General features: G+C 61.7%; 4 protein-coding genes across 8 annotated transcripts in view; 2 read left to right on the top strand and 2 right to left on the bottom strand.

Annotated features, from left to right (window-relative positions):
- The window catches only part of PDE6B (phosphodiesterase 6B), a 45,288-nt gene extending 39,526 nt beyond the window's left edge, over nt 1-5,762 (top strand). The window contains exons 19-23 of the mRNA XM_055245975.2: nt 531-594; nt 879-953; nt 2,160-2,243; nt 3,470-3,623; nt 4,896-5,762. Of these exons, the coding sequence (XP_055101950.1) occupies nt 531-594; nt 879-953; nt 2,160-2,243; nt 3,470-3,623; nt 4,896-4,957 (439 nt within the window). The 3' untranslated portion in view covers nt 4,958-5,762. The remainder of the gene's footprint in view (nt 1-530; nt 595-878; nt 954-2,159; nt 2,244-3,469; nt 3,624-4,895) is intronic.
- Nucleotides 5,763-7,607: 1,845 nt separating this feature from the next.
- On the bottom strand, nt 7,608-11,225 carry ATP5ME (ATP synthase membrane subunit e). Of its 2 annotated transcripts, XM_055245986.2 has the most exons (4): nt 9,367-9,508; nt 9,067-9,121; nt 8,461-8,559; nt 7,608-7,689 (listed from the first exon to the last, which is right to left on the bottom strand). In XM_055245986.2, the coding sequence occupies exons 1-4, from the start codon at nt 9,400-9,402 to the stop codon at nt 7,670-7,672; spliced, it is 210 nt and encodes a 69-aa protein (XP_055101961.1). In that variant the 5' UTR covers nt 9,403-9,508; the 3' UTR covers nt 7,608-7,669. The 2 variants fall into 2 exon arrangements, with proteins under 2 accessions (XP_055101961.1, XP_063475720.1); XM_063619650.1 differs by lacking the exons at nt 7,608-7,689; nt 9,067-9,121 and having other exon boundaries at nt 8,460-8,559; nt 9,367-11,225.
- Nucleotides 11,226-13,410: 2,185 nt separating this feature from the next.
- Nucleotides 13,411-16,990, top strand: MYL5 (myosin light chain 5). The gene is made up of 6 exons (XM_055245983.2): nt 13,411-13,922; nt 14,070-14,145; nt 15,077-15,181; nt 15,653-15,731; nt 16,203-16,251; nt 16,889-16,990. Exons 1-6 carry the CDS (start codon nt 13,797-13,799, stop codon nt 16,988-16,990), a joined length of 537 nt encoding a protein of 178 aa, XP_055101958.2. The 5' UTR covers nt 13,411-13,796.
- On the bottom strand, nt 15,050-24,461 carry SLC49A3 (solute carrier family 49 member 3). 4 transcript variants are annotated; one of them, XM_063619641.1, is made up of 11 exons: nt 24,057-24,452; nt 21,594-21,752; nt 21,148-21,361; nt 20,876-20,952; nt 19,773-19,910; nt 19,536-19,652; nt 18,668-18,820; nt 18,270-18,427; nt 17,837-17,946; nt 17,226-17,372; nt 15,050-15,159 (listed from the first exon to the last, which is right to left on the bottom strand). In XM_063619641.1, exons 1-11 carry the CDS (start codon nt 24,189-24,191, stop codon nt 15,143-15,145), a joined length of 1,425 nt encoding a protein of 474 aa, XP_063475711.1. In that variant the 5' UTR covers nt 24,192-24,452; the 3' UTR covers nt 15,050-15,142. The 4 variants fall into 4 exon arrangements, with proteins under 4 accessions (XP_063475711.1, XP_063475710.1, XP_055101951.2 ...); XM_063619640.1 differs by lacking the exon at nt 15,050-15,159 and having other exon boundaries at nt 16,825-17,332; nt 24,057-24,461; XM_055245976.2 differs by lacking the exon at nt 15,050-15,159 and having other exon boundaries at nt 16,825-17,372; nt 24,057-24,451.
- Nucleotides 24,462-25,870: the final 1,409 nt, after the last annotated feature.

Raw genomic sequence — 25,870 nt, forward strand, 5'->3', positions numbered from 1 at the left:
AGGCCTGTGAAACACATGCGCCGTCCTTATTTCCCCCCAGCTCTCAGGGAGATGGTGCAGAGCTGGGGAGCACACAGGCACTGCCTCGGTCTGTAGCCCTTGGCAGTAACTTACTTCATTTTGACCTTCCGTTTTTTCACCTGTAAAATGGTGATTCACAACCAGCCCCTCCCCAGGCTGGTCCCAAGGACCCAGTAAGAAAATACACATAAACCCAGCACTTGGGAGGCCGAGGGGAGTGGATCACCTGAGGTCAGGAGTTCGAGATCAGCCTGGCCAACATGGTGAAACCCCGTCTCTTCTAAAAATACAAAAATTAGCCAGGCGTGGTGGCGGACGCCTGTAATCCCAGCTATTCAGGAGGCTGAGGCACAAGAATCGGGAGGCAGAGGTTGCAGTGAGCTGAGATTGCGCCATTGCACTTCAGCCTGGGCAACAGAGCAAGATTCCATCTCAAAAAAGAAAACATATATAAACCACCTGCCCTCAGGAGACGCTCATCAGCACTCGTGCCTGGTTTGTGTCTGCAGGGCCATGATGATGACAGCCTGTGATCTGTCTGCCATCACCAAGCCCTGGGAAGTCCAGAGCAAGGTTAGAACAGAGGGCCCTCCAGACCCAGTCAGTGCCGCTCAGCACAGGGGACTGCCGGGCGGGCGGGAGCCTCAGATGGCGACGGACCATTGTTTGCAAGGAGCTCTGAGGGCCACCTCCTCCGGGCCAGGCCAGCGTGGCAAGGGTGGGGGTGCTGCAGTGTGCCTGCATGGCCCAACCAGAGCCCTGTGTGGTGGGGACCCCGGGGGTCTGGGGCAGAGAAGACCAAGGCCCTTCCGCGTGGGCTCAGAGCTCCACAGACAGCTGCCTTCCTGTGCCTCCAGGTCGCACTTCTCGTGGCTGCTGAGTTCTGGGAGCAAGGTGACTTGGAAAGGACAGTCTTGGATCAGCAGCCCATTGTGAGTGCTGCTTCTGGAACCTTCCACTCCTGAAATGGGCGTTAGAGACCCCTCTTGGTCCTCAGGAGCCTCAGGTCCTGGCTTGGTGTCAGGCAGGGGGTTCTGAGGTCCTGGGGTCTTTATCTCACTTTGTGGGTTCATGTGACATGCATGTGAGTGGCTCGGATCTGGGTACAACTGTGGCTTGGGTGATGCTTATGCAGAGGTGACGTCGTTGGCACTGGAGGAACCAGGGCCACCGGCTCATCACCAAGAGCCTCTGGGTCCAGGCAGCTCTGCAGGTGAACCCCAGCGGGGTCGCGAGCCGTGCCCCAAGAAAGCCCTGGGGAGGGTTCTGGGGCAGAGAACGCATGGGGGGCATCCCGGGCCCACACCGTGGTATGATGGACGATGCCGGGGTTCTCAGGTCAGCAGCAGGGTCTAAATACCTGCTGGCAGCAGGAGAGGCGCCAGCAAATGGGAGAGGCAGGATAGGCGCCAGGAACAGGAGAGGCAGGGCTGCCCCAGCCCCACGTGGACCTGATGGGAGCTGTGCTTTCTCACACACCCGCTCCGGTGGGTGGCGAGGGGCTGTCTGGGGCCTGCAGTGGAGAGGGCTTAGGCCAGGTGCAGCCTCGGCAGGAAAGGGGGCCTTGGTTGGTCAGCAAAGCCCCACGGGGGAAGGACAGGTAGCAGGTCCATCCCCCGGGCCCGGCCTCTAGAGTCCTGCGTGGTTCACCCTCCATGGGGAGGCTGTGAGGGGACTGACAGGTAGCCCAGGGCACTCGGGGTCTGACACTAGAAACAGCTCTAGAGCACATCTGTGTCTGCCCCAGGAGAGTGCACGGCGGGGTCCTGGTCAGCTGAGTGTCTGGGCAGTGCAGCCCAGCCCAGCCCAGCACTGTGTACAGCGCCATCCCCCTCCCCGCCTCTCCCCAGCTGCAGGAAGGGTCGCCAGAGCCAAGAGGGGGCTGCCCTCAGGGGACCACGGGCTGGAGCCAACAGCAGCTGTGAGAAGGAGCTGCCCACGGTTCCTAGGAGCTGTGGAGCAGCTGGCCGAGGGGGAGGGTGTCAGCTTCCCCTCCCGAGAGCCAGTTTCTGTTGGGCAGCCTCCGTCACAGGCTGTGTCTCCATGAGCACATCTGAGTCACGGGGTCAGGGGGCTGGGCAGGGCCCGAGGAGCTGCCTCCCCGTCACTGTTCCCCTGCCCTCTGTTCCTCCCACCAGCCTATGATGGACCGGAACAAGGCTGCCGAGCTCCCCAAGCTGCAAGTGGGCTTCATCGACTTCGTGTGCACATTCGTGTACAAGGCGCGTGGTTCACGGGTGTTCCAAGCTCACTGGGGCAGGGTGGCTGGGAGCAGGCAAGGGGGCGTGGGCTGGAGTTGCGTGGACTCACACGGGCCCGGCGTGTCCTCGCTGGAGCAGGGATGCCAGTGCCGGCTTCATGCCGCTCTCGAGTGGGGCAAGTGGGGAGGAACATCAGTTTCCGTACCCCCACAGGTGCCCCAGCCCATCCTCACCCTGCTGTGCCCCTGGAAGCTCTGAGCCCTTTCCCAGCCCAGAATGTCCTCTGCTAGCCTCCAGGCCCCCCCAGAAGTTCCCCGTCCGTGTCCCCGCCGTGGCCAGCACACTGTTTTGGGGGCCCTGGCTGCAGCTCTGTGGGTTCATTTGTTCCGTGTTTGTGAACCCTCGCGGTGGGGCTGGGTGGCTGGGTCGGCCTGTCTGCTGGGTGCCCGCCCACAGTGGCATTTGGAACAGCAGAAGGAGCCACATCCCTTTCAATCTGCCACAGTCCAATGCCAGTTGAGTCTCCGAGGACACAAGGCGGGCACTGAGGGGGAGACTCGCTGGGGCAGGGGTCTGACCGTGGGGCCCGTGTGATGCCCATAAGAGCCAGCTGCCTCCGGCCACTCTCCCTGGTGATGGAATCCACACCCCAAGGAGGATGCCATGGGTTCCACTTGAAGTTGTCCCGGAGTGGGCCGTGCCCACTCCCCGCCCCGTGCCACCCACCCCGCGTCGTCAGTGCTGGGGAGAAGGTGGGACAAGGGAGGATATTTGGGCCTGAAGTGGCCACAGGTCGCGGCCCCACTGCAGGTGCCCCCCACTGCCTTCCCCACCCCGCCACACTCCATGTGTGATGTGCGCAAGTGCACGCGTGTGCTGTGCTTGCATGATGTGTGCTGTGTGTGTGTGGGAGGGATGGGAGAAGGCACTGCAGGGCCTGCTGTCCGCCTGCGCCCACCACCCCTCTGCCCGGCACCCTGCCCCCACCCCCTGAGCTGTTCTGCTCTTTCTTGGGTTCCTCTCCCTGCTGCACCCTAAGCATTCACACCCTAAAGCTCCCAGCTTTAATGTCACCAACACAGGCCCCGAGGTTTCTCCCTTCATAGGGCTCTGCTGGGAAGGTGCCCCCTCTGTGGTGCTCCCTCCTCCTGCCAGGGCCTTCCCCTACGAGGGGGATGAGCTGGGGAAGGGCTATCTTACTCTGGCAGGCAGGACAGGACTCACAGTGACTTCTCGCCTCCCCTCAGGAGTTCTCTCGTTTCCACGAAGAGATCCTGCCCATGTTCGATCGACTGCAGAACAACAGGAAGGAGTGGAAGGCGCTGGCTGATGAGTATGAGGCCAAAGTGAAGGCTCTGGAGGAGAAGAAGGAGGAGGAGGAGAGGGTGGCGGTCAAGAAAGGTCTGGCTCTGTGTGGCCTGCGGGGCAGGGACTCGGTGACGCTCCCAAGGCAAAATGAAAAGACAGGGCACAGAGCAGACTTAGAATGGAGAAAAGCAGCAGCCCCGAGGGGGACAGGGCCGTAGTGCAGGGAGAGAGGCCACGGCAGGGGAGGGTGGCAGCTGACTCCACCTCGGTAGCAAACCCGGACTGAAAAATTTTCTCCGTGCCTAGCCAGTGAACCCCATTTTTCACTAAAGAAGTAACCACATGTTATGTCCTTTATAAAGGACTTAGTTGTAACACGTCAGCACACCCCCAAGTTCAAATCCCAAAGGCATCGTGGTCTTGCCATTTGCCCGCGCTTGGCTACCTTAGCTCTGAGGTTTGGCTTGCTATTCCCGCTTCTCCCAGTATCCCATGCTACTCCTGCTATGCCATGCTATTTATTCCCACCACCCCATGCTATTGCCCTACCCCATGCTATTCCCACTACCCCATGCTATTCCCCTACCCCATGCTATTCCCCTACCCCGTACTATTCCAGCTACTCCATGGTATTCCTGCTATGCCTTGCTATTCCCACCATGCCGTGCTATTTATTCCCACCACCCCATGCTATTCCCCTACCCCATGCTGCTCCCACTACCCCATGCTATTTCCACTATGCCATGCTATTTATCCCCACTACCCCATACTATTCCCATTACCCCATGCTATTCCTACTACCCCATGCTATTTCCCTACCCCATGCTATTCCCCTATCCCATTTTGCTCCCACTACCCCATGCTATTCCCACTATGCCGTGCTATTCCCACTACCCCATGCTATTCCCCTACCCCCATGCTATTCCAGCTGTCCCATGCTATCCCCACTATCCCATGCTATTTCCACTATGCCGTGCTATTTATCCCCACTATTCCATGCTATTCCTACTCCATGCTATTCCGCTATCCCATGCTATTTCACTATCCCATGGTATTCTCACTATCTCATGCTTCCCATTATCCCATGTTATTCCCCTACCCCATGCTATTCCTGCTATCCTATGCTACATAAACAAGGCGACTTCAGGACTATGGAAGGCCGGGATGAGCATAATGAGGGCACAGTGTCAATAGGGGCTAAAGCACTAAGAAAGGCTCAGCCTGGCTAATCGGCTTGGGCTGGTCACAGACCCAGGCGCTGTCCTTCCTCCTGCAGGGGTTGGTAGAGGTCACACCAGGCAGGAGGGAAGGAATAGGGCTGGTGTGCACAGGTAGTTCCACTCACCATCTTGTCTTCTCTTGCAGTAGGCACAGAAATTTGCAATGGTGGCCCAGCACCCAAGTCTTCAACCTGCTGTGTCCTGTGAGCACTGGTCCCGTGGGGACCCCATGGCTCCCTCAATCTTCACCCACTAGGATGTGGGTTCTGCCTGTGGCCATTTGCTACAAGAGGTTAGGAAGCCCAAGAAAATGACTGAAGATCATCCTGGATATTTTTTTTTTTTTTTTTTTTTTTTTTTTTTTTTTTTGAGACGGAGTCTTGCTCTGTCACCTAGGCTGGAGTGCAGTGGCGCGATCTCGGCTCACTGCAAGCTCAGCCTCCCGGGTTCACGCCATTCTCCTGCCTCAGCCTCTCCGAGTAGCTGGGACTACAGGTGCCCGCCACCACGCCCGGCTAATTTTTTGTATTTTTTTTTTTTTAGTAGAGACGGGGTTTCACCGTGGTCTCGATCTCCTGACCTCGTGATCCGCCCGCCTCGGCCTCCCAAAGTGCTGGGATTACAAGCGTGAGCCACCGCGCCTGGCCCATCCTGGATATTTTAATTTTTTTTTTTTTTTTTTTGAAATGGAGTCTTGCTCTGTCACCTGGGCTGGAGTGCCGTGGCACGATCTCAGCTCACTGCAACCTCCACCTCCCAGGTTCAAACGATTCTCGTGCCTCAGCCTCCCGAATAGCTGGGACTACAGACGCCCGCCACCACACATGGCTAATTTTTGTATTTTCAGTACAGACGGGGTTTCACCGTATTGGGCAGGCTGGTCTCGAACTCCTGACCTCAGGTGATCACCCCCACTTCAGCTTCCTGAAGTGCTGGGATTACAGGCATGAGCCACCATGCCCAGCCTGTTTTTATAAACTGAAGCCAACTGTGAATAAACTGTAGCCTACATTACTCATCCGTTTTTGGATAGTTACCACTGGGAGACCTTTGAAAAGGGTCCGTGAACTCTGAAATCACTGAGAACATTTGCAGCCACACATGTACATATGTGTATACAGGTAGACAGATGGACACAGAGAGGCCGTTTCTCATCCGGCTTAGGAAAACACACATGCTCAGGAATTCAGAATAAAATAAACAGAAAACTACTTGCCCATTATTTGTGGTAAAATGATAGCAGAAGCCACACTACATTTGAACCATCAGAAAATTCTGCCAGAAAGGTCACGGCCACAAGTAGAGCGGCCCCCCAACTTCAGTGGTCTGAGCGGAAATGATCTGTAACGAACACCATGCAGTGGCTCTGATGGCCCCAGATGGCGCCAGGAGGGCAGGGCGGGGCTGGATGCCGATGCCCGTGCACCCCCATGATTAAATATTGGTGAGCCTGGAGTAAAGGACAGAGGCAAAGAAATGGATTTCCCAGCTGAAATGGGTATTATGTTACATTCAGGATGTTCAACTCATGATGTGAGCTCCAAAGCATTTGCTCCCAACACTAGATGACACTTAACTAGATGGGATCATTGGGGTGGGCGTGGGAGAGCAGCAGACATGCCCAGCACAGCCATAGACCTGCAGGAAGAGGGTGCTGGGTTGTTTGAGACAGTCTCACTCTGTCACCCAGCCTGGAGTGTAGTGGTGTGATCTTGGCTCCGTGCAACCTCCACCTTCCGGGTTCAAGCAATTCTCCTGCCTCAACCTCCTGAGTAGCTGAGATTACAGGCACCCATCACCACAACCAGCTAATTTTTGTACTTTTAGTAAAGACAAGGTTTCGCCATGTTGGCCAGGCTGGTCTTGAACTCCTGACCTCAAGTGATCCGCCCACCTCGGCCTCCCAAAGTGCTGGGATTACAGGTGTGAACCACTGTGCCCAGCCTTTTCATCTCACTGCTCAGAGACCCTGGTATCCAGAGCCTGGGACTGGGATGAGGGGCTCTGAAGAGGTTCTGAGGGATCCTGCGAACAGCCCCTCTGGATGCCAGGACAGGATGTGAAAACATCTTGCTCACTCAAACCTCACCTTAACCAAATGTCCTGAAAAACTTGTAGACTGCTTCTCCCTTTGGCCTTATATTTGCAAATGAACTCATTTTACAAACTGGGGCTCCAAGCCTAGATTTGCTCAAGGCACGTAACTGGGAAATAGCAAATTCAATCTGTCCATTGCAAACCACCAGGCCAAGGGTTAGGGTTGTTGGCAAGCTCACAGCCAGGAGGGGCGAGAAGCCCAGGAAGCCTCCTGCTGGGGAGGGACGTCGCTCAGGCACCACAGGACCACCTCCCTGCACAACTCACACAGCACTCAGGCCGTGCTCAGGAGGTTACACCACCGGACTTTTAGTCCCAAGTCTGACCTGGCCACCTCCTGGGATCAAAGGGAGGATTTGTGAAGTGGCAGGTAGGAGCGAGGGGTTATTGTGGAGGACCCAGCTTCCCAACTGTAAGGGCGTCAGTCAGTGCCCACCCCTCCCCATCCAGGGGTCTGGGCTGCTGACAGCAGCAGCCTAGAACTCAGAATCAAGACAACCCCAGTACTCATGAGGCCCCCAGCTGACTGACTCCATTACAGGCACCCTTTGGGGCTCCCCACCTGGATGCCCCAGACAGAACAGGCAGCGCGCATCTGTCCTTCCCATTGGGTTTATATGATGCATTCTGGGTCTGTGAATGGTGACGTGGATTCTTTCGAAACCCCCTCCCTGTCTTCTACCTCATGTGAACTGGGAGGTGGACAGAACTTCAACCTAAGAATTCGACAACCAGCAACAGCAAATGAGAAGGAGCTGGATCACACAACACAGGAAGCTTTATTCATCTGCTGCTGCTCCAAAGAGAGGGTCGCAGGGTCACTCACTTCAATATGCTGTCATCTTGGGCTGGAACGTTAGAAGAAAAGCACGTTACTACACTCAGGCAACCTAAAGACCATTTCAGCTTCCCAGTTGTTTTGATTTTTTGTTTTGAGACGGAGTCTCGCTCTGTCACCCAATGGCGCAATCTCAGCTCACTGCAACCTCTGCATCCCAGGTTAAAGCGATTCTCCCACCTCAGCCTCCTGAGTAGCTGGGATTACATGCACCCGCCATCATGCCTGGCTAATTTTTTTTAGACAGTTTCACTTTGCTGCCCAGGCTGGAGTGCAGTGGCGTGATCTCAGCTCACTGCAACCTCCGCCTCCCGGGTTCAAGCAATTCTCATGCCTCAGCTTTCTGAGTAGCTGGAATTACAGGTGCCTGCCACCATGCCCGGATGATTTTTTGTATTTTAGTAGAAATGGGGTTTCACCATCTTGCCCAGGCTGGTTTCAAACTCCAGAGTTCAGGCAATCTGCCTGTCTCAGCCTCCCAAAGTGCTAGGATTACAGGCATGAGCCACTGCACCGGGCCATGCCCGGCTAATTTTTGTAGAGACAGGGTTGCACCATGTTGGTCAGGATGGTCTGGAACTCCTGACCTCAGGTGATCTGCCCACCTCAGCCTCCCAAAGTGCTGGGATACAGGCATGAGCCACCATGCCTGGCCAGCTCCCCCATTTTTAAACAATCCGCATCTACTTAGCTCTGCTTAAATGTCCTCCTCCATTTTCCTTATCCCTGCACAAACCTGGGAGGGACAATCTGTAAGAGCCAGTGTCACTCGTACCTTCTGCCAATTCTCTGGCAATCCGTTTCAGTTCATCCTGCTTCTTCTTCTCCTCTGCTGCTATCCTCCTCTCCTCTTCTGCCCGAGGTTTTAGGTAATCTGTTTGGCGGAATGCAGGAGAATAAAATTCACTGGAAATGCTGCACAAAAGGAACTGAGTCCACAGGTGAAGGTATCTTCAGCGACGCTGTAAACCAGACGCACCTGCTGTCCCCTCTCTTTATGTTAATGCGAGTCAACGCCTGACCTTCACCCTGAAGAGTCCAACCCAGAGGCTACAGGGTCCCTGCTGCCCACCCACTCACGCACTGGCTCACTCGTCCTCCGCGAACAGAGACTGCCGCCCGTCAGACCTCAGCACTCCCAACACCCACTTAGCACCCGTTTTCACCAAGAAGCCGTTTTCGAGTCCCCCGCCCGGGCCTCAGAAGCCTGAGCTTCGGGTGAGCTGATTCCACTCTTGGGGTCACGCTCGGTGGAGGACACGGTCCTGCAGCCTCGCATGCGTCCCAGCCCCCCTTCCAGAGCTGGAGTTCTCCAAATAGCACAGGAATTCCACGGGAAAGCCGAGCAGACCCCGCCCCGGCCCCGCCCGCGGTCACTCACTGTAGCGCGTGGCTCCGTAGGCCACACCGAGGAACAGGGCGGAGTAGCGGCCGAGCTGCGAGAAAGGTTGGTCAGAGGCGGCGCGAAACGGGGCTCGCGGGACGGGGGTCGCGGGAGGAGAGGGGGTGGGGTCGCTGGGCAGAGGTCGCAGGAGAGGTGGGGGTCCGGTCGCCGGGCGAAGGTCGCCGGGTGAGGATCATGGGGGCGGGGGCCGGGGGTCGCAGTCCGCGGGGTCGGAGCTGCGGGGCGGGAGACGGGGGAGCCCAGAGCGCTGGACGGCGGCTGCAAAGCCTGGATCACCTTGATAAGCGGAGAGACTTCCACCGGCGGCACCATCTTGTCCCTGACCTCCCCACCGGAAGCACAACCTGCAGACCGAGGAGGATGGAGGCAAAGGCAGACGCATGCGCCGCCAGCGGCGAGAGCGCGGGGAGAGGGTGGGGGGCCGCCCCCTGGCGGCCAGAGGTTGACTGCGCGCCCCCGCGCGGCGGTGACGTCACGTGAGGCGCACGCGCACAAAGGCTGGGGAGTGCGCGGAGGACCATGGGCTGCGCCTGCGCAGTTGCTGCGTGAGGCGGGGTCTGCGCCGAGTCGGGGGGCGGTTTCCTTTCCCCGCAGGGCTGGGCGTCCGCTGTCTCCCCGCGCTGCTGCAGTGGCCCCGCCGTCCGCGTCCCGGCCGTGTGTCCACAGCCCAGACTGCGGACCGGGGCGCACTCTGTCTTCTTGCGCGGAGCGTCGGAGGCCTGAGGTCAGGGCGGCTCGGGCGGGTCCAGCCCCGCGGACCGCGCCCACCCGACGGTGGCCTGGGCAGGGACCTGGGGGTCCTGGGAGCGGAGTGTGAGCCGAGTGCAGGTGGCTCCCCGGGCAGGTCCTTCCCCTAAAAGGCAGTAATGTCTGTCGCCGGCTGGGCCGCGTTGGATTCCGCGGCCCGCGGGAGCATGGTCTCCAGGCCCCTCTTCCTGCGGCTGCTCTGCCTGGGAGCACCGGGCGCCCTTCGCCCCGGAGCTGGAGCTTCCTCACCCCAGGATGCCCCATCACTTCTGTCCTGAGGAGGGGCTGGAATCTTCTTGGGAAGACCAGGGACAGAGGCTGCTCCCTGAGTCCCCCGACTCCAGCCCTCAGGACTCCACGGCTCCAAGGGCTCGCCCCGGCCCAGGCCTGGGGACCACTGAGCCCCACACTGGTCTTTGCTGGCCTCTGTCCACCTCCCAGTAGCTGTGTGTCTCCCACAGCTGCCCAGAGATGCGGCCTGCGGTGCCCATGCAGCCTCCCCGCTGTGCCCGAGGTGCTGACCCGCCAGCCCCATGGACACCAGGCCTGGAGTCCAGGCAGGAGCCTGACCCCTCCCACATTCTGGGTCTTCCTGGCGGCAGCCATGCTGCCCGTGCTGGGCCACCCGCGGGCCCCCTTTGGCCCCATGCAGTAGTGACGCAAGGCCTCCTGTGTCCCCTCTCCTGGCCCTGCACTGCTACGGGCGGAAGCAACTGGAGAACTATGGCTCAGGCCTCGCTAAGGTGCAGGCAGCATCACAAACTCCAGGACTCCTGAAGCGAGCATGGGGAGGACCCGTGATCCTGGCTGCCTGGGCTGCCTGTCTGGGCCTAAGTCGCCTCTGCCCCCTCTCCTGGCTTGCTCTGGGGTCCAGGGCCTGGGCCTCTCTGGTGGAGAAACTAGGAAGTCACTGGGCTTTGTTTCCTGGGCTGGGTATACCAAGGCCAATCATACAGGGCAGGGGTCCCCAACCCCTAGGCGCGGACCAGTACCAGCTTGTGGCCCGTTAGGAACCGGGCAGCACAGGACGAGGTGAGGGAGCATTGAGGGAGCATGATGGCCCAAGCTCTACCTACTTTCAGATCAGCCTGGGCATCAGATTCCCATAGGAGCGCGAACCCTACTGTGAGCTGTGCACTTGGATCTGGGTTGCACTCTCCTTGTGAGAATCTAATGCCTGATGAACTGAGGTGGAATAGTTTCATCCCAAAACCTTCCTCCCCAACTCGGAATAATTGTCCTCCATGAAACCTGTCCCAGGTGCCAAAAAGGTTGGGGACTTGCTGTAGGGCCACCCTGATCTTTTCTCCAGCTTCTGTGAGGTTGACCGGCAGCCCCTGAGGACTCCTGCCTGACGCCTCTGCCTGAACCCTGTCCTCAGGGGGCCAGAAGCAAACTCCAGCCCTCCCCAGGCCTACTGCGCGCTGAGGAAGCCGCAGGTGCACGCTGGATCCACGAGGCACAGAACCATCCTGGCCCTCGGCAAGCCCCCTCTTCCACCAGGGCAGACGGCCTCAGGTGACAGTGGGTTTTCCCTTCACTGGATTTTAAAATAAACCAGACTCCTCAGCAACTCCTGCTTCCAGAATCAAAAATAAGTGTCTCTGGGGCCCAAGGTGGGGAGTGAGGGGGCATACCAGCAGCTTCCACCAGAGGTGGGGCAGGGCAGGGCACCAGCAGAGAAAACAGGCGGGCAAACACACACCGCCTGGGGAAGACCCCCTGAAGCTGATGGAGACTTGCCTTTGCTCAGGGCCTTTCTTGAGAGCATAGTGGTGGGAGGGTCCCACCTGGCTCAGCACACCACCCTCGGGGCCGCCCGCGGGGGCCTCTGCAGCTGTCAGGTCAGCTGTGGGTGCAGAAGCCGATACTCCCCCAGCTCAGGCTCTGCTGCTATGTTTAGCACTGTGCTCAGACTCCAGTGGCCTGGGAACCCTCTGCAGGGGGCTCTGCAGCCCTTCTCACATTCCCGGTGGCCTCGGGGGGCCTCCCAACCGTGCTTCCCCCCTCGCTGTGGTTCCCATTCCTGCAGCCCAGCAGTGCCCCTTCAGGGTCACACCCAGACCCCACTGGACTGGCAGCAGGGGATGACCTGGTTCTTGCTCCCAACCCCAGGTTCCCACATCTGGTCACCTGGCCCCTTGCAGTTGGCTCTAGGTCCCTCCTGGGCAGGTCATGCCTCCCAGGGTCCTCGACCTCAGGCGTCCGTGCTTCGTAGAGGCGGCTGGACCTGGGGATGGCACCAGGCAGCATCTCAGGAGACGCCAACTGTGACCATGTGTCCCTCCGGGGGTAGGACCTCTGCTCAAGAGACATGCAAGTGGCACCTGTCTTTTTAGCTTTGCAGACACGGTGGCGCCGCCAGGGGATTCCACCCGCTGTTGTGGCTGCATACACTCCCACCCCTGCCCCTGCAGCACCGAGGGGCAGGCACCCTGGGTCCTGTTACCTGCTGCCTCCCACCCAGACGCAGGCCTGGGGGGCTCCAAAAGCTTGTTCTCCATTCAACCTGTAGGCCTCCTCCTTGATCCTGCTTGGCCTGCAGACCCTCCTCTCACCCCTTGAACCAGGGCATCTGGATTCTGACTCTGTGGTGGCCTCTGATGTCTGGCACCACCAACAGACCCTGGGCCAGGTCCCTTCCCCAGACTCTGCCCCTGAGGCCATGGAATAGTGGGGAAGACCCGGCTCAGGGCCCTGGAGTCCCCCCACCCAGCCCATCTGAGCGACTTGGCCATCTCTATGGCTCCTCCAACCCAGAAATGTCATCACCCATGGGCCAGGCAAGGAGCTCCCAGCCATGAGGTCAGACAGGGTGGTCCCAGGGCCAAGGCTATGGACTGACTTTTCTGTCACCAAGGCAGGGAGGGGCGTGGACACCCCTGACAGACAGAGTGTGCTTGGCAGAAGCCTGGTGACTAGCTGCAGTCGCCCACAGCAGCTTTGTGCAAATCTAGAAAAAGTGCCCCTTCCTCTGGCTCCTGCAGTTCCAGGGTGCCCAGGCCCCCAGCCAAGAGCGTGTACAGGTGGCCCTGGTGACACACAGAATCCTTGGGAGAACAAAGCCTCCCCAGGGCTCGGGGACACGTGGGGTGGGAGGTGGTCCTGGCCAGAGGTGTCTGGGGAGGCTGGGGGCCTTGCGGGGTGGGGCAGGGCAAGGGTGTGAGTCACTGCAGGGCTGCCAAAGCTCACTCTGCAGTTGTCCAGTCCCCTGGGGTAGCCCCAAGCCTGTCCTTGTAAGGAGTGGCAGCCGGAGTCTGAACTGTCCTGGGGGACCAAGCAGGAGCTTAAGATGGGCAAGACCTGGGGCCCTGGGCATACGCATCGAAGCAGGCAGAAGCAGGCATGGTGAGCAGGCCGCCGTGCATGCCTGGGGCAGGCATGTGGGTGTGAGCTGTGCTGTGCATGTGTACATGTGCACAGACAAGAGCGTGGGCGTGTCTGTGCATGCGCGTGAGTGCAGGTGTGGGCGTGTGCTGTGCGTGCATATGTGTGTGCATGAGCGTGTGTATGTGCATGTGTGTGACCTTGCAGGTGTGGGTTGTGCTGTGTGGTGGGAGGTACATGCCCCACGCTGCTGCCCTGGTGAGAGTCCAGAGCAGGATGAGGGGGTTCCTGGCCTTCCCGAAATCCCGGTACCCAGAACAAGCCCACGCAGAGTCCACTTGCCCCTCAAGCCTTCAGAGGCCAAGCTGGCTCCTACTGGACCGCGATCCCTGACCACTGTGCGCTGTGGGCCTTTCTGGAAGACACTGTGCTCCCCCACTCCCTGTGCTGAAGCCAGACACCTGCAGCAGTCCTGCCCCCAACCCCAGCTACCCAAGCCTGAGGCTGGCGTGCTCCTCAGCTGCCTGGCCCCCTCCAGCCCCAAGGGCTGAGGTCACCCTTCATCTGAGTTAAGTCTCTCAAAACTCTGGGTGCCCTGGAGGGTTTCCTCCGCCAGCCCAGGACCCTCAGCCATGGTGCTCCCACCGCAGGCCAGCAGAAAGACCAAGAAGAAGGAAGGGGGTGCCCTCCGGGCCCAGAGAGCCTCATCCAATGTCTTCTCCAACTTTGAGCAGACTCAGATCCAGGAGTTCAAGGAGGTGAGACTTTCCTGCTTCACTGGGAGCCCCACTCCCAGGAGCCTGTGCTGGGAAGACCCCATGTGGGCTAGTTCCAGGGCCGGGAGCAGGGGGCGGGGCAGAGCCCAGCCGGGTCGGCAGCACAGCAGCCCTGGCCTTGGTTCCCAGGCATTCACACTCATGGATCAGAACCGAGATGGCTTCATTGACAAGGAGGACCTGAAGGACACCTACGCCTCCCTGGGTAGGTATCCAGGAAGAACACCTCGGAGCCCTTGGAGGAGGCGAACACAGAGGTCCTCCAGCTCCAGACGTCGCGACCCCTCCTCGAGTGGAGCCAGGGCCCGCGCCTTAGAGGCCCACCCACGGCCCTGAAGGCTGCGAGGCGATGGCCCTGGCCGCCCTTTGTTCCATCAGAGCTGGCAGAGAGCGTCCCAGGGTGAGACAGGGTGGATGCAACAGCCCAAGCCTGGAAACTCAGAGTGGGCTTTGGGGCAGCAGGCTCCAGGGAGGGGCCGACGCTCTGGTAGGACGCCACAGGCAGGCAGGTGGCTTGCCCCCAGGCCGGACCACAGAGCTGACAGAGGGCGTGGAGACCCTGCCCGGCGGGACCACAGAGCTGGGGGAGGGCGTGGAGACCCTGCCCAGCCGGACCACAGTGTCAGGGCCGGCGGGGGGGAGCATGGAGTCCCTGCCCAGCCTCTGCAGCACAGCCCGAGTGTGGTGGGGCACACTGCCCTCCCCAGCTTCAGTTCTCTCTGCGGCACATTTTGTTCCCAGCAGCTGCCTCTGACCTGAGGCAGGAGGGCAGGAGGCTTCAGTCCCGCCCTGGTTGCTGGGGAGTGATTTCTCCTTGGGGTGGGAGGGTCGCAAGTGACCCACCTTCCGCTCAGCCCTGCTTATGCCCAAGTTAAGAACAGCAGATCCCAGCACCTTCCCAGGCTCTGTGTCACCTCCCTCTCCCTCAGCACTTAGTCCTGGGGCTCAGGGTTTGGGGTGAGGTGGACACAGCCAGCCAGATGCACCCACTGCCCCACGTGCCTGGGCCAAGCGCCTCCTTCCCGCTCCCTCCCCACCCCTCCCATCTGCCCGCCTGGCCCTGTGCTGGGGTCACCTGCTGATGGCACAGGGCAGGCAACAAGCCCTGCCCTGTGACGCCCCCGCGTCTGTAACAGGCAAGACCAACGTCAAGGACGACGAGCTGGATGCCATGCTCAAAGAGGCCTCAGGACCCATCAACTTCACCATGTTTCTGAACCTGTTTGGGGAGAAGCTGAGCGGTGAGCACTGATGGGGCAGGCCTTGCCCTTCTAGCTAATTCCTGACAGAGACCCGGACATTTCACATAAAAATCCCCCTTTTCCGATCTCTGGAGAAGCCCTAGGGCCTGGCACTCTGGGAGCGAACAACTGTGGGGCCCCGTCAGCCACCCCAGAGCCATGTGCTCAGGCCCGCCCTCCTGCCCCACATGCTCTGTGACCCGCCGTCGACACCTCTGTCCCTCACTCATGCAGCACTCACCCCCAGCTCCAGGCCTGGGCTGACCCTGGGCACCCCAAAACTCACTACACCCCAGGGCAGGAGTGCCCGACAAGGCCTCCTTGGGGCTCAGGAAAGGAGAAGGCCTTCAGGCAGAGGCTTGGAGTCTCCCCCTGCTTGGGGCAGGGGTCTCCCCTCCTGCTATCTGCCCTTGGCAGCCACAGCAGGACTGCCACCCTGAAGGCCCAGGGCTGAAGCTGCCTTTGTGGCAGGTACCGATGCCGAGGAGACCATTCTAAACGCCTTCAAGATGCTGGACCCGGATGGGAAAGGGAAAATCAACAAGGAGTAGTGAGTGCCCGGCTCGGCCAGGGCGGGGGGACCCCAGCGATCTCACCCTGTCCCAAAAGGGACAGTCAGCCACCAGATGCCACGCCCACCTCCCCACCTCTGACTGGCTTCAGGGCCATGAGGAGCGAACCCAGGACCCTGCTCACACAGGGACCAGCGCCTTTGCCGCGGGGCCGGGGGCGGCTTCCCCTCCTCCCACTCCTCCATCTTCAGCTCCTGCTAGGCGCCCGGGAAAGTGCCAGGCGCTGGCCTGTAACCTCCTTCCGGCTCTGTCCCCATCAGCGGCTCCCCCAGAAGTGATGACCCCTGAGTGTGTGTTGGGAAGGGACCTGCCCCAGGGCCACACTCCAGCGGGAAGGGCGGGAGTGCAGTGAGCAAGTGCAACCTGGGGCCCCTGGAGCACCTGAGCCCCACCGAGAAGGCCCCTGCGCCCCCGCATCAGTCCGCGCTGACCCCTTTCCTCGTCCTCAGCATCAAGCGTCTGCTGATGTCCCAGGCTGACAAGATGACTGCGGATGAGGTCTGGCCCGCAGCTCCCCTGCCAAGCCCACGAGGGGAGGACGGGGCCCCCCGGGGTCAGCTGGGTGGAGGGGGACGCGGAGCCCGAGGGGCTGCAGCGCCGCGGTTAGGACCCAGGACAGGACAGACCCCCGGGGGCGCTCCCGAAGTGCCCGTCTGAGGGACGGAACTGGCTCAGAGGGGTCAGGTCGGCGGCTGGAAACCCCTCCCCTCCGTTAGGTCAGCGGCTGGAGACCCCTCCGCGGCCCGAGCGTCTGTCCCAGCCGGAGGCGCGGGGCTCACAGCTGTGCGGTCCGGAGCCGCCCTCCACCCCCAACGCGTCGCTCCCAGCCCCAGCCCCAGCGGGCGAGACTAATGCCCGGCCACCCCCCAGGACCCCCGCACCTCCCCCAGACCCCACACGGTCCTCCCCGACGCTGCTGAAGGGCCGAGCCCGACACCTGCGCCCAGACTGCGGCTGCAGCCGCCGTCGCCGCGACCCCCCATCCCCGCCCCCTCCGGCGCCGCCCTCACCCCCCACCCCGGCCCCTCCCTGCTCCCCCTCCCGCGGCGCAGAAACCACACCCGGTGCCGCTGCAGGTGCGCGCTTGTAATTCGCTCCCGGAGCCCGCAGGGAGCCCTTTCGCCCCCGCCCGCAGGTGGACCAGATGTTCCAGTTCGCCTCCATCGACGCAGCGGGCAACCTGGACTACAAGGCGCTCAGCTACGTGATCACCCACGGGGAGGAGAAGGAGGAGTGAGGCCCGGCCCGGTCAATAAACCTGGACGGTCGGACCCTGCCTGCGAGTCTGCCGGGGCGGGAGGGCGCGTCGGTGGCTGCTGGGCCTTGCGCGCGGGGAGTCGCTCGGTGTCAGGCTGGGTGGGGGCTCCGGGGCCCTCTGGGTTCCTCTAGCAAGGCCCTCTCCACCGTGCACTCCGGAGTCGCCGTGCTGGGCCACAGGACCCCAGCCCTTGCCGCTCCCCCTCGGTCCACACCTGGCCCTGAGTCTGCGCCGCCCACGGCGTTCTGGGTGAAGGGGGGCTCCCCAGACTCGGCCTGCAGGCGCCGGTATGGGGTGTGGAAGAAGAGCGCCAGGATGCAGCTGAAGAGGGTGCACAGGCCGGCCATCAGCAGCAGAGACACTGGGGACACATAGCACAGCTGTCCCCACAGCCAAAAGCAGGGGCCACAGATGGGCAGAGCCCGATGCTGGCCTATGGTGACCTCACTGCCCTTGACCACAGAGTGCCCCAGACAGAGAGCCCACTCCCAGCTCTTGACAGCCCTGAGGGGGTGTTTGCAGACCCAGGTCCTGAAAGAGGTCACTAGCATGGGGTCTGGGATATGGGTGTGCCAGCCCCACCTCTGATCCCGGCCACACCTGTCCTGTTGCCCGGGGACTCCCTGCATGGGGTTCACCTGTCCTGCTGTCTAGGGCTCCCCACGTAGGGTTCACCTGTCCTGTTGCCTGGGGACTCCCTGCGTGGGGCTCACCTGTCCTGCTGTCTAGGGCTCCCCACGTAGGGTTCACCTGTCCCGCTCCCAGGGACTCTTTGCATGGGGCTCACCTGTCCTGTTCCCCGGGGACTCCCCGTGTGGGGCTCACCTGTCCAGTCAAGTGGATCCTCCCCCTGCTGGCAGGTAGAGAAGGACGGCTCCGAGCGTGGCACAGTCAGTGCCGTCATCACCAGCATGATGAGTATTCCCTCCGCCTGCCTGGACACACGTGGCCCTCAGCCTCCGCTGCACTGCCCACCCCCTCAGAGCCAGGTGCCACCTTGGGAAGTGTTGACATCGGTGCTGTCCCTTGTGCCACCACCCTCCCGAAGGCAGCACGCAGCCTCGGTCACGGGCCCTATCAGCCGGCCCGGCCTGCACACAGCAGGCGCTCAGAACCTGCTCGGCCCTTGCCAGAGCCGGGCAGGTTCCCCACCTCCCCGAAAAGGGGCCTGGACCACATGGTGCAACCCCAGGGGGGTAGGGGTGGAGCAAGGGGAGTATCTCTGGGGTGCAGCAGGGGCAGATGGACACTCACTCACCCCAGCACAAAGATCAGGCCTATGGCAGCCCCCTCCCCCACGGGGAAGGAACACTCGACCGCCAACTCCATGGCCACGGGGGCCACCGAGAAGCCAAACAGCCCGAGCAGCGAGCAGGTGGTGGCCAGGGCAAGGGTCTGTCCCTGCAGCTGGGACACCTGGGAGCAGCGGAACGGCAGGCAGACAGGCAGAGGGGGTGGCAGTCAGAACTGGACCTGGCTTCACGGGACATGGGGCACAGGGCAGGAGAACGCATCCCACCAGGGGCCACCCTGGCTGGCAGAAGCTGGGCATGAGACAGTCCAGACCTCTGTTCCAGCCAAGCCGCCAACCGCCCTCTCCGGGCCTCGCCACCCACCCACCCCCACAGGGCGGTCTTGGCTTGAGGAGACCCTCACCAGGGCAAAGGCCACGCAGGCCAGAGAGGTCAGGCACAGGCCGATCTTGGTGGCCTCAGTGAAGTGCTTGGTCCGGTCCACATAGGGGCCGAGAGCCAGCGCCCCCAGGATCCCAAACATGATGAAGAGAGCTCCACAGAGGCCGGAAAACCCCTGGAGGAGGCGAGAAGAGGCCAGGGCCCCAAGAGGCCACCATTATCCTAGGTGCACACCGTCAGGACAGGGGGCTCAGTGTAGGGCCGTGTGCTGTGCCCAAGGCCCAGGTATAGCAACACGGGTTCCAGCCGCACCACTGGCTGCCTGCCGGGTAGGGTTTCCCGCCTTGTGTTTCCCACCCCACCCCAGAGCAAAGCAATCGCTAAAGGGAAGATCCTGTCTCCACAGAGGCCCCACAGGACCGTGGTGCCTGTGGCCCTGGCAAAGGTGGAAACGTGCTCCCAATCCTACACTGAGCACTGATCCCAGAGGGCAGAGGGCCAGCTCCGAGATGTGTGGGCAGAGCAAGGCCCTCCCCGCTGCACGTCTGGATACCAGAAGGTGGCGCGGTCTTGCAGACCCACAGGGGCAGGGCCTTGCTGGGAAGGGGCACTGGGAGCCCTGGGGGCCCCACCTTCCTATCCACAGGGCACCATCAGTCCCTCGGCTCCATCCCACAGCTGCCCCACCCCACTGCAGCTGTGCCCACCACCTCCACTGCCTGCAGACATAATGTCACACAGGGCATCTGGGGAGGGCCCACAGCACAGAAGGGTGTCAATGTGGCCCCCGCCGGGGTCAGACACTGGGCACCCTGGAGGCAGCGGTGACTCTGTGGCCATATGGGGCAGGTGACAGAGACACAGCCCCCAGGGGTGGGGCCAGGGCTCACACTGGAGTAGCCGCTTGCGCAGAGAATCTGCTCCAGGAGGGCTGAGAAGCTGGTGAAGATCCCGATGCTTCCCCCCAAGCACACGGCCAGGATGACGTAGGCCTTGTTCCGCACGAGCTGCGGGGAAACAGCCTCTCAGCCCCGGAGCCCGGGGGGCCCTTCCCAAACCCATCGCCTCCTCAGCCTCTTGCCCCCACCCCCAAATCCACCCTACCCCGGGGATCCCACGGCACTGACCAGCTTGAGCCCATCCAGGAACTTCTCTGAGGTGGAGCTGGCGGCCCCGGCAGAGGGCGGGGTGGGGGGCACGCTCTCCCAGAGGCAGATGGTGGACAGCAGGCAGACGACGCCAGCAGGGATGGCGTAGACACCGAGCTGGGGAGGGGTGTGTGTGCACAAGGAGACCACGTAGACTGGCGCCCACACACGCCACAGCCCTGCCTGCCCCAGGCGCCACCTCCCAGCTCCTCCTGCCCCACCACTGGCTGCCTCCCAACCTCTGGTCTGCAGCTGCCCTCTGCGAGGCCCAGGCTGAGAGGGGCCTGCTCCAGGGGCTCATGGGGACCCCTGGCTGTCATCGCATCCCTCACCAGTGACACCCTCCTGGCTGACATTAGCCCAGCACCCCCAGATTCCAGACTCACATCTCACTGCCAGCTGCACAGCCCATGATAGGGCTCAACACACGGGCACGGGTGGGTGCAGAGGCACACGTGCACACACACACACAAGCTCAGTACATACCCACAAGCACAGACACACCACACGCACCCGATTCACATGCACGAGCACACACAGGCACACACCACACGTGCACAGATACACAGACACATACGCACACACCACACAACACACGTGGGCACAGGAACAGAGACACGCGCCGCACACACCACACACAATACACACAGGCACACATAGAAACATCACACACTGGCCGGGCACAGTGGCTCACGCCTGTAATCCCACCACTTTGGGAAGCCGAGGCAGATGGATCACAAGGTCAGGAGTTCGAAACCAGCCTAGCCAACATGGTGAAACCCCAACTCTACCAAAAATACAAAAAAAAAAAAAAAAAATTAGCCAAGCATGGTGGCACACGGCTGCAGTCCCAGCTACTCGGGAGGATGAGGCAGGGGAATTGCTTAAACCCAGGAGGCGGAGGTTGCAGTGAACCCAGATCCCGCCACTGCAATTCAGCCTGGGCGACAGGCTGAGACTCCTTCTCGGGTGGCTGGGGGGGGACGGGAATCACACACGGGACACACTTGGGCTCAGGAACACACAGACGTGCAGACGCACACACCACACAGGCCAGGCACGGGCGCCTCATGACCCCTCACCATTAACGGAATGTCCTCGCCCTTCTTGACCAGCGCAGGGGACAGCATGTTGGCCGCAAGGACGCCCAGGGGGTTCGCTGGGTGGGCGGATGCACAGAGAAACGTGTCAGCTCGGCTGCGGCCCGGCTTCATCGCCAGCCCACAGGCAGAACCTTCCGGGCCCCAGCTCCTCCACCCTGGCCGGAGAGCCCGGGGAGCCGAGTATCTGTGCGTGGAGCCGGAAGAGACCCTGGGGTGAGCCCAGGCAGACGGCCTCCCTCCCCGGAACTCACACATGGTGGCGAGCATGTTGGCCGTGGCTCGCTGGTGCTCTGGGAACCACAAGGCAGCCAGCTTGGCCGGAGAGGAGAAGACCAGGGTCTGGGCAAGGGCACAGAGGCTCTGGCCGCCCATGAGGAAGGCAAATGGGTTTTGGGTCCCAACAACCATGCAGGGCACGATGCGTAGCACACTCCCGGCAAAGTTCAGCCACGCGCCCAGGATGGTCTGTGAGGAGGGGGTCAGGGACGGGGTCAGGAACGCTGCCACCAGCCCAAGTGCCCGCTCCGTCCTCCGAGCACCTGGACCTCCCACCGCCGCCACCTCGACGGCTCTGCTGGGGTCCCCAGCTGTTGGAACTGGTGGGCCCTGGTCTGGGGAGGAGGCCTTGACTCTCGCACCCAAATGCAGGGGCCCCTGCCCTGTCCCAGAGCAGACCATGGTGTGGGGTCTGACTCACTGCCGCACGGAGCCCGACGGAGTCCAGGACCCAGGTGGCCGCCACGCCAAACGGGGTGGATACCACGAGGTAGACCAATGACAGCCAGTTGATCTGCTCCATGGACAGGACGAACTCCACAGCAATGATGTCAGCCACAGGTGCGAAGCTGAGCCATAGCTGCGGGGGCCAGGCGGGAGTCAGCGCAGGGCCACAGACCCCGGACCTCCATGCTCTGGCCCCAGCCAGCCCGAGGGAGTCAGAGTGCCAGCAGGCCTGTGAGGCTGAGGGGACGCAGCGAGCTGGACACAGGGCCTTCCTGCCCAAGGAGAGCGCCACCCTGCCTCCCCCGAGGGCGGGCACCCAGTGCAGGGTCAGAGAGCGTGCCCTGACCGGGGACCAGCCTGAGGGGCAGACACTGAGGCCAAGGACCTGGCCAGAGCCCACAGGACCACGAGCCCTGCCCAGACCAGACCTGGCACTCCAAGGCAGCGAAAGGTGGGCATGACAGGGTCTCAGCTAGAACCTCTAGGATTGCAGGCCGGCCCCACCCAAGGCCAGCCTGACCTTCCTTCCTGCAAGGCCCAGCTGTTTGGGCAGAATGTTGCCAGAGCGGGCACCATTCGCCAGCCGCAGGCATTATCAAGTGCTAGAGCTCTTCACCCCACAGACGTCCAGCACACGGCACAAGTGCACGCTGCGGCCGAGGGGAAGGCCGCCTAGAAGAGGTGAGACTGGCTCATCCCTGAGGGAGGCCAAAGTGGAGCAGGTCACCGGGGCTCACTCCGGGAGGGAGGAGGGCGTCTGGGCGTGGGCCCCGAGGAGGCCGCGTCACTCAAGGTCAACTTCGATGAGTCGACTGAGCTCCAGGCCACACCCTCGGACAGAGCAGCCAGACCTAGGCTCCGCCCGGACAGGGTCTGACTCAGCCCACGAGACAGGGAGCTTGGGCAACAGCTGCCTTGTCTTCCTTTTTCTGCAGGACAAGGCCGGGGCAGATCTGCCAGGCACAGAACGAGCTCCCCAGGCCCAGCTGCTGCCTGCCTGGCCGAGCCCAGGAGAGAAAGCCCGCTCTGCGGAGCCGAGCCCGCCGCTCCAGCCTCAGCCCTGTCCTGGTTCCTCAGGGGCCTGAGTGAGGCCCACAGCTGACTCACTGAGCAGAGATGCGTCTGAAGCGTGCGGGGCAACGTGGGAGGACGATATGTCCGACTCCCTTCCTCCTCTCCCAGCCTCGACCCTGCCTGCGCTCGCCCCCTTGGGTCCTTTGAGTCTCACCCAGAGCACTGGGCTGCCTTCCGGGGTGGGTGTTGACCCAAGCTCTGCTCCGTCCGCCCCTCATGCTGCCCGTTGGAACCCGGGATCCCTGGTCACTGGCTGCTGATGAGTAACCTCCAGCCTCAAGGGCACTTGGCTGGAGTGAACGTGGTGCTCACGGCTCACTGTGGTGACCCAGGCAGAGACCATGAGGACTCTTGGTGTCAGGGTGAGATTTCTGTGTGCTGCATGATGACTTGTGGATATGAATAAAACGGTGAAGAACTGCAGTAGGACTGTCCACGGAACGGCCCACACCCAGGACACCCATTGACTCTTGGACCATGGAACCAGCCCTGCACCCTCAGACACTCCACCCAAAGCCAGTTATGGCTTCCCCAGTGCCTGGACACGGTGGGCCAGGACGCCAAGCCACAGCAGTGAGTTACAGCTCGTGCCAGCATTGTGGGCAGCAGGCAGCCCCCAGGCCCGTCCAGCAGATCCCGGGCCTGTCTCAGCCAGGGGCTGGCTCTCCATACCCAGCCAGCAAAGGAGGAGGGGAGAGGTCCCGTGGTCCACCTGGAAGAGCCCTGACCCAGGCCTAAGAGTGACTCCTGCCCCTGACCTCCTGACCATCCCCGTGACCCGGCGCCTCCCTGAGCTGTGGGTCCTGCTGCCAACTTTAGCTCTTCATTGCACGTTGGCCAGATGCTGCCCGACCAGTTCCTGCGGCTCCGGGGGATGGCTGATGAGGGCACACAGGGCGGGAAAGGATGCAGCGTGCAGCACCGGAAGGGGGTGGGGGCAGGACGGAACCCAGCCCAGCCCAGGAGCCGCCCCTCACTCAGAGTCAGGTGGAGGGGAGGGCGGCTCCAAGCGCGCCTCTGCTCTGTGCCTGCTGTCCCGGGGCTGGGAGGGGTGGAGCGAGAGAGGGCGACCGCAGGCCCACCTGTATGTGACTGGCTGGGGAAGAGGGACACAGGCCTCTGGCTGGAGCCACTGAAGGCTGGGAAGGGCTGGGACTCCGTGACTGGCAGATCCCCCTGGGCACCCAGCCCTGCTCTGTGCCCTGGGCCCGGCCACCTCCAGGACAGACAGTGCCCCCAGTGCCCGCAATCCCCAGCCACCCCCAGAAGGCACCCCCCGCCCCCAGCCAGCACCTGGCACCTCGGGCTGTGGCCACAAGAAAACAAAACCCGGCCGGTCCGAGGTCCCCGCCCCTGCCCCTACCGTGGCGTTGGAGCAGTTGAGCAGGCTGACCGCGAGCAGGAACACCCAGCGGCGCGCGTAGGTGCGGTGGCCCCGCTGCGCGCACAGGGCCCGGTGCTCGGCCAGCCCCGTCTCGGCCTCCGTCGGCCCCGCCATCGTCCGCGGCCTCCACGGGTCTCCGCCGGTCCCGCCGGCCGCCCGGGCTTGAGGACCTTCCCGCGTGGGCCGGGACCGCCTGCGGGCGGAGGTGGGGCCGGGCCACGGGGCCAGTTCCGCCCCAAGGACTACGGAGGAGGGTCCCGCCCTGTCCCAGCTAAAGGAGACCCAAAAAAGCGGGGGAAGGGCGGGCAAAGGTGAAGTTGGACCCTCCGCCTTCGGCCTCAGGCTGGAAGTCCCCGCCACAAAAAGCGAATGTCCCCTCCGGAAAGGGCCCCGGTCACAGCCTGTGTGCTTCTCAGGGTGGGCGCAGGAAAGGCGGCCTGGAAGTCACTCTGCCCAGCAGAAGTTCTGCATTTCCTGAAGGGGGCTGTGGACCCCAAGTTCCTGAGGTTCAAGCCAGCCACAGGGAGGGGCCAGAGGCCAGCCTGGGAGAAGAGGCTGGGCTTGCTTTGCACAGAGCCTCAAATCAGACCAGTCCCTCCAGTGCCCCTGCGGGAAGCAGGCATGGGGTAGGAGGGGCGAGGGGCTGCAGGCCAAGGCGGGAGGGAAGGCCAGGAAGGCCTGTGGGCCCCACTCTGGGGTAGGTAGTCCGCCACACACGCACCGGATTGTTACCCGCATTTTACAACGGAGGACACAGCGCTCAGAGGAGTAGGCACAGGTTTCTGTTTGTTTAGGATGGAGAGGCCTGTGTGTTGGAAGGCAGAGGAGGGAGTTTCGGCTTAGTCTTGTCTGCAAGAACCTGCTGACCCCACAACTGTGCCTGGCCCACCCTGGGGGAACCCAAAGGGCTCCAGGCTCTGTTGCTGAGGCCAGCAGTATAGGGGTGGGGTGGAGGCTGGCCTGGTCAGACGTGCAAACAGGATTTCCCCCAAACAGGGAGGCTCTCTTGACCCTTGAAACCATCCCCGTTTTCTGACACTCACAATATTCCTGGTTTTTGTCTTAAACATTCATCTCCTTTGCCAGGGCCTGTCGACTGTCCACACCTGAGTCTGAACAGGCTCATCATGAGGGCCCAGTGTTCACCGTGCAGCCTTCTGCAGGGATTGTCTGTGTGTCTCAGACAGAGCTGTCCACTTTGGGATTTTTTTTTTTTTTTTTTGGTAGAGTCTCATTCAGTAACAAAGAGGAAATGGAGCTCACCCAGGGGTGTCCTGAGATGGGTGGGCCCCAAGGGAGTTCCACTCTCTGAGACGTGTGATGGGGCCCTGTGGTCCTCACTCTCTTTATCTCCTCTGCCTTCCCCCTGTCTAGCCTCCCTCTTCATCTTTGTTCCCCATTCCCACCAGTTCCTTCTGTTCTCCTTCTCACCTCTTGCTCACCCTGCCCTGAGGACCCAGCCCCCTCACAACCTTCCTCCATAGCCCAGTGCCAATGTTGGCCTGGGGCCTTCAACATCCCCTAACCCCACCTGGCAGAGGGGGAGTTGCAGTGCAGGCTTCCCTGTGGCGGGACCTCACTATTGTGGAGCACTGCCTCTGACAGGTGGTGTCTGAGCCTGTCACCATGGAATGGGGCAGCCACAGTAGCTACCTCCATGCTTCAGTCTCTGTTGAGCGTGCATTATCGAGGGACTCCTCCTCCCTACGTGTCGGAACTCTTGGGTTGAGCAGGTGAGCTCAGCAACATTGCAGAATGCAACATCAGCACACAACAATCACTTGCAATGATGT

This window comes from Symphalangus syndactylus, chromosome 16 (assembly GCF_028878055.3).
Source record: "Symphalangus syndactylus isolate Jambi chromosome 16, NHGRI_mSymSyn1-v2.1_pri, whole genome shotgun sequence".
In the NCBI taxonomy this organism is placed as follows: Eukaryota; Metazoa; Chordata; class Mammalia; order Primates; family Hylobatidae; genus Symphalangus; species Symphalangus syndactylus.

Excerpts from the sequence above, each read along its gene's own strand:
- SLC49A3 (XM_055245976.2), bottom strand. The coding sequence starts at position 24,191 with ATGGCGGGGCCGACGGAGGCCGAGACGGGGCTGGCCGAGCACCGGGCC. Across the intron at positions 18,428-18,667 it reads CCTGCGTGGCCTTTGCCCTG|GTGTCCCAGCTGCAGGGACA; the intron begins GTGAGGGTCTCC and ends CGCTGCTCCCAG. Across the intron at positions 17,373-17,836 it reads GGATCCACTTGACTGGACAG|TGTCTCTGCTGCTGATGGCC; the intron begins GTGAGCCCCACA and ends ATGTGTCCCCAG.
- MYL5 (XM_055245983.2), top strand. The coding sequence starts at position 13,797 with ATGGTGCTCCCACCGCAGGCCAGCAGAAAGACCAAGAAGAAGGAAGGG. Across the intron at positions 14,146-15,076 it reads GGACACCTACGCCTCCCTGG|GCAAGACCAACGTCAAGGAC; the intron begins GTAGGTATCCAG and ends CGTCTGTAACAG. Across the intron at positions 15,182-15,652 it reads GTTTGGGGAGAAGCTGAGCG|GTACCGATGCCGAGGAGACC; the intron begins GTGAGCACTGAT and ends CCTTTGTGGCAG.
- ATP5ME (XM_063619650.1), bottom strand. The coding sequence starts at position 10,485 with ATGGGGCCAAAGGGGGCCCGCGGGTGGCCCAGCACGGGCAGCATGGCT.